The 6,280-nt window shown below is 51.2% G+C and overlaps 1 protein-coding gene across 2 annotated transcripts in view; it reads right to left on the reverse strand.

Annotated features, from left to right (window-relative positions):
• Positions 1–1,602: 1,602 nt before the first annotated feature.
• Positions 1,603–6,280, reverse strand: part of LYAR (Ly1 antibody reactive) — a 16,116-nt gene continuing 11,438 nt past the window's right edge. For both annotated transcript variants that reach the window (XM_025051714.1, XM_006918993.3), the window contains 4 exons: positions 4,179–4,560; positions 3,817–3,903; positions 2,833–2,918; positions 1,603–1,922 (listed from right to left, as the gene is read on the reverse strand). In XM_025051714.1, coding sequence (XP_024907482.1) covers positions 1,788–1,922; positions 2,833–2,918; positions 3,817–3,903; positions 4,179–4,560 — 690 coding nt within the window. In that variant the 3' untranslated portion in view covers positions 1,603–1,787. The remainder of the gene's footprint in view (positions 1,923–2,832; positions 2,919–3,816; positions 3,904–4,178; positions 4,561–6,280) is intronic.

Below are 6,280 nucleotides of genomic sequence, written 5' to 3' on the forward strand. Positions count from 1 at the left end.
GGGCGACTGCCAGCACGGAGCCCCCCCCCCCCCCACCTCCAGCCACACGGTTTCCAGCGAGGAGAGCCGTCCGTGCCCGACCACCAGCCGCCACTGCCAGCCTCGCTTCAACGAGAGGCCACCTCCTCCAGCCCCGACGCTCGGGGCTCCACTGACATCCCCGAGCAGCCCACCCTGTCTCCTGAGAACCTTGGGTAACGGCCGACAGGGATGACAGAAGTGAGGACTCTGTTTCAGTAAGTTTTAATTTTGTCATATTTGCCAAACTTTGCCTTAAATGAATCACAGTAAAACTGACAGAAAGGTCAACACAAATCTTGAAATACTGTGGTGCTTGGACATGAGTATGACTCAGGGAGCAGTGTGACCCCAACTCTGCACCGAGGGGACGGGGGAGCACGCTGGAGCAGGAAGATGTCCTGACTGAAGTCACGGCTGGGCTCTGCTTTCGTCCCCGATCGAGTGTGCGGTCTGGGCCAAGCCTCTCCACCCCACTTTCCCGTTGCTTTTCAGGATGTCCGACGTTTCTCATGGCTCAAATACGGTTACTGAGAACAGTGACGACGGTGGCAGCCACCACCGAACGAGCATCTGCCGGGTTCTGGGTGCGGCGCTGGCACTTCACAGATGACAACCGAGAGAGACCTTGTTATCCCGTTGACCAGATGAAACGAGCGAGGGTCAGATTAACCATTAAGGGCCCAAGCCAGGGCCTGACTCCAGCCCGGCTCTAAAGCCTAGGGCCTCATGCGTCCTGACACAGTGTCACTGAGTGCCATCGCTACAGAGCAGCACGTCCCCAAAGCAGAACCGAACACAGTGCTGCCCAACTCAGCTGGCCAGGCCGGGGGAGAAGCTGGCTCCTCGGCTCATCCGGGAACTGAGGCTCCGAGGGCGTGTCGGCCCTTTAGCCCCTGCTCCTGTCAGTGCCCCCCTCCCCGCCACCCTTTCACACTCTGTCCCATGTCTCATTCTTGCTTCCCCTCCGTCTGAGGTGCCGACAATATCAGCTAACGCCGGGTGAAAGGTGGTTCAGCTTTTACCGGACTTGGGGGCAAAACCTGTTCAATATGAACACGGCAGCACTCGGCTCCCCTCCCGCAGGGAATGAGGATGGAGAACCGCATCTCCACAAGAAGCTCAGCCCCGCAGGGAACGAGGATGGAGAACCGCATCTCCGCAAGCAGCTCAGCCCCACCACAGACGGAACGGCAGCAGCTACACAGCGGACTCGGTCTCCAGTGAGTGGGTCCCGGGGCCTTGTCCCAGGCCACACCCCTAATCTAGTCACTACAAGTCTTTAGCTGAAGACAGGCTGGGCCACCCCTTAAGCTTCTGAAGAGCAGAACTTCTGCCTGGGTGAGGACTGACACACACACACTGCTGTCGCCACCGTTCCAGCAAAAACTACCGCAACACACGTGCACATTTAACGACGCGAAAAACCCACCCACGAAAATCTCAAGTTGAAAATGGATAGAAATGATGTGGTTAAAACTTTTAGTTTAACCAAAGGAGTTTTTTTTTTTGACTTGTCACATTTAAAAATATTTTCCACATAAATATTTTTTAAGGACACATAATTATGTTCCCCATCACAAATTTAGAATTTTCGACAATATATTTTATTTTCTCATAAAAGTTCTACCAAAATATATATTTTTTCTTAACTTAAAAATACAGCTTTGGAAAACAAAATTTGAGTTGTTATAATTCACCACGTTTTACAAACAGCAGTGAAAGGAAAAATTCAACAAAATGGATTCAGTTTATAAATATAAAAATGTTCATTTCACAAGCTTGGCTTTGCCCTTTAGTAACTTAAAGGTGGGGTTCTTGCTGAGTTTCTTGTTAAAGATGACCAGGAGCTCCTCTTCAGATTTGTGGTGTTCATCTGTCACAGCATAATACTGAGCTAAAACCTTCACAAAGAAAAACAACTGTCAAATGGGTGTATCAGCCCTGAAGACTTACCTAAAATGTTCTTTCTTTCATCCAAAAGCAGGGCAACAGGAAAACATAAAAGACACCCAGGTGCTGGTCAGGCAGGTGTGTTCTGCTTGTGAGCACGTTGCTGCATGTGTGTCGTCGTGGGGTGGGGAGAAAGGGGTGAAGGGATGAAGTACAAAGCAGTAACTGGGAGGGGGTCACAGGGTTGGGGGCACGCATAGGGAATGCAGTCAGCAGTACCATAATGGCTGCGTGTAGAGCCGGATGGGTGACGGAGTAATCGGGTGCGGGGGAGGGAGTCATTTCATAAACTATCTAAATGTCTAACCAATGTACTGTATACTTGAAACTAATAATAAAATAAAATGCTAAAAAAAGTTAAAAAACAGAAAAGAAACTGTTGCTTTGGAATAATCAGAAGATAGCAAAATATCTATAACAGTAACTTTCGAATAAGGACGTGATGGGCTTTGGCCCCACCCCCTCCCATAGCTCGGAGGGGCTGCTGGGGAAATGAAGACACATGCGCAGAGTATTTTAGATTAAGAAAAAACAAATCTGGGGGTCGGTGAAAAAAGCGGAAGGGATTAAGAAGTACGAATGGGTAGTTACAAAATAGTCATGGCGATAAAGTACAGCATATGGAATATAACCAATATTATAATAATAACTGTATGGTGTCAGAGGGGCATTAGATTTATTGGGGTGATCACCTTGTGAGTTATATGTCTAATCACTATGTTGTACACCTGAAACGAATATAATATTGTGTACCAACTATAACTGAAAAGTATTATTTAAAAAAAATAGAAAAAAAATTTGTACATTTTAAAATAAAGAACCAGTTCTCCCAGCTTATATACTTAGGTTCATGGGCCATACCTTTTTCCTTAGCTTCTTGATTGCTATTTCATTGTCCGGGGCCTGTTTCAGAATTGCTTTAATGGTTCCCTTCCAGTTGAATTTACCTACAGTATAAAGAATAATATGCAAAACATTTTGTTGTACTACCAGAAGACTGAAGGAAGGATTTCTGCAGTATCTACTTGCTACCTGCAAATGAACCAATCCTGAATGAACAGGATGCCACGGGGCCACAGAGCAGGCACTGACCCATCCAGGCGTAGTGCCTAGAAGCCCCGCCTGCCTTTCACAGGACTTGTTCTCAGAGCGAGCAGTTGACTAAGCAGTACAAACACCATCAGCGCTACAGAGTCCTAGAGTTGCATCTAGTGAACTCGGCACAATGTGCTAGGTACCCACTACGATCATGGGCTGTCTAGGCCAGTAAGCAAGACAAGGCTGAGCAAAAGGAGCTTAACCTTGACCAAGAGGGCAGCCACAAATAACGACTATATGGTGGGCTCGAAGACTCATTCTACAACTTCATGTGAATCTATAATCCAGGGGTGCTCAGGCCTGGGGAGAAGGAACAGCCTTGTGGGGGAGGCAGCCTTTAAGACGTCCTTGAGGGCCAGGGACTGGACTCTGCCAAGTACACATTCCAGCTGAGGGAGTGGGGTGGCCATGGAGTGCCGAGCAAGGAGACACCAGGGACAGACCCAGAGACACGAGCACAAAGGCCAAGTCTGGATGGAGGAAGGGAAGGGAACAGGGTCTTGGAAAGAGCACCAGGTTTATTTTCAATTCTAAAGATAATATGTGTCTCCAATCCAGACTGTTTGCCCTTTTATCCTTAAAGCTAGACAGGCCTCTAAGAGTGACTCGCACAGCTCCCACTCATTACTCTGGAGAAACTCATCTGTTTTCAAAGTCTTCCACGCCCTCCCGAGGGTCTGACCTGCCAGAGGCCCTGGGTCACCCGCCTTCCCCAGAGGGCAGAGTGTTCCCACACAGCAGTGATACCTTTTACAGGGGCTTCGTGGTTTTCTGGTTCTTCACCCTCAGAATGTCCTGGGATCTTTACCTTTTTCTTCTTAGAATCTGCACCAACTAAATAGAGATTAAAAAAAAAATAATAATAGATTTCGCATTTACGACAGCAGCTACCGCTTACTCAGTCTGCCGTGGCCAGGCCCCTTATAGCCGTCATCTTGCTCATTCCCCAAGCAACCCAGCCCCACGGGGCTTCTCCAGGTCAGGTGAGGAAACGGGGAGACCTTCTGCCTTAACTTGGTGCGAAATGCAACGACTAACGGATTCTACATGTCCCGAATTCATAGCATTAATAATTTTAACAAAGCCCCGAGCGTAAGCTCGCCACACACCTTCCGAAAGCTTGCGCTTTCTTCTCCCTGGACTGGTTTGCACTCCTTCCCCGGCCGTGTCTCTCCCGTGGGCCCCATCTCCATCCTTGCCCCGGCTCCTCTTCCCTGCGGCGCTGGCCTTGGCGTCCGCACCCCCGGCCGCCTGCTCCGTCTCCTGCCCCGCCTTGCGCCTTTTCGGTTTGTGGCTCTTTGAGCTCTCTCGGTGGTTTGCTAACTTCAGTTCTTTCTTCGCTTCTTTCCTCTCTCTCTTGTTCTTCTTCACCTCTGTTTGTCCTTCCGTGGTGTCGTTTGCTCTGGGGGGTGGCACCTTGGTGGAGGTTTCTGCAGGTGGGTGTGCCACCTGGTTGTGTGGCCGTTCGTCTTGCCCCTTACTGACCGGTCCCTTGTTATTAAACAAAACCAAGAAACACGTAAGTCCTCACTCCAGACTCGCTTGTGCACACCACGGCGTGTATCTGCCGAACACACTGTTCCCGGGACAATGTCTCACCGTTTTAGAACTGTGACCCTCCCACACACACACACACAATCGTTAAAATGTAGGAGTAAATGTACACAGTGCGAAGGACTCCCTCAGCCCACATCCCTCTCTGCATTTAGCAGACATTTTCATTCCCCTGGAAAAGTGAAGAATCCTTAAATCACTTCAGCCAGACACTGAATTTTGGGTCACTAGTCACCTTTCTTATCAAAGGTGAGCACTTAGGTGTGGCAGAAACCACTAGAGTTATGCATCTAAAGACCTGGGTTCAAGTTCCAGCTCGGGTCAATTACGAGCCAAGTGACTCAGGGCAAGTTACATTGATCTGCTCAACTCTTTTTGCTCATCTGCAAAATGACAAGCAGTGAAACCTACCTCATACAGTTGATGTATGAGTAAAACGAGGCAAGAAATGCCATGCACTTAGCGCAGGGGACACTTAGTAACGCGGCCAGCGTATGGGAGGGTTTTGTAAACTACCCAAGAGTGGACGGAGGCACAATCTAATCGTCACTCCGATGCAGCGGTTACCCTCAGAGGAGCAGTCGGGGACCCCTGGACAGCATGTCAAGCACGGTGGGTAAGGGATCACAGACAACTAAATGACCAGGCACACTGGGATGAGATAAACTCCCCATTTACCGCACTACCTGATTCAAACCAGCACACAAATCCTAGTTTTAAAAATGACTTCAGCATAGCTAGTCCCAGTGCCTGCTGTGCTCCCTGACTCTACACCAGACCCTGCTCAGCAGAGGGCGCAGAGCCGTCTATTCAGTGGCCTGTGGGCCTGAAGCGTCTGGAGGGGACGAGAGACGGCCGGCGGCAGCAGCTCCAGGAAAGCACGGGCCGTGCGCGCCTGCACGCGCCTGCACACCTGGCCACTCCATCTCTGTAAGTTAGCAGCCAGCCTACCTCACAAGTCACCTCTAGTCCTCTCGCTTTGGGAGACTGTCTCACAAGAAGGGAGCTGCTGCCCCCATGCTGGACTCAACAAAGGAGGTCTGGTCACCCGGGTCTGACCTTGATGCCGAGAGCAGCCCTCAGGGAATGGATGGTAAACTAAACTGTTGGCGTTTTCAGAGAAACCGAGTAGTCCAGGCACGTGGCGGGGTGAGGGAGAGGCAGAGAATGAGCCCAGAAACGGACTCTGGAGGAAGAGGGGGACAAAGAGACTCCGAAGAAACCTCACGCCTGTCCTATAATGTTTGTGCGGCACCGTCAGGTACCGTAGCCGCCAAGCGCCACAGACCTGAGCCGGCCTCCGCCACTCACACCGAGTGTGGCTGGTGCCAGGCCTCGCCCCACCTGGCAGCCGTTCCTGTCGTCTTCCTACTTCGCGCCAGGCCCCCTCGGCCTCGGCCACGCCCTCGCGGGCCCTCTGCCCTAACAGCACCCTCCTCCGCGCTCTGCCCCTCCTCTCGCCTGTGTTTCTTCCTGGCGCTTGTCACAGCGACGCTGCAGCGTACACCCAAACGCGTGCTGTGCCCGCCCCCCCCAGAACACAGCTCTGTGAGGCGGGGGCTCGGGCCTGATTACACTGCACCCGCAGCGCCCAGGTGCGACCTGTGCTGGGCACAGTGGAGGAGAGAAAGCCGCCCACCTCACGCCTGGCACACAG

This window comes from Pteropus alecto, unplaced genomic scaffold (assembly GCF_000325575.1).
Source record: "Pteropus alecto unplaced genomic scaffold, ASM32557v1 scaffold5, whole genome shotgun sequence".
Taxonomy (NCBI): domain Eukaryota; kingdom Metazoa; phylum Chordata; class Mammalia; order Chiroptera; family Pteropodidae; genus Pteropus; species Pteropus alecto.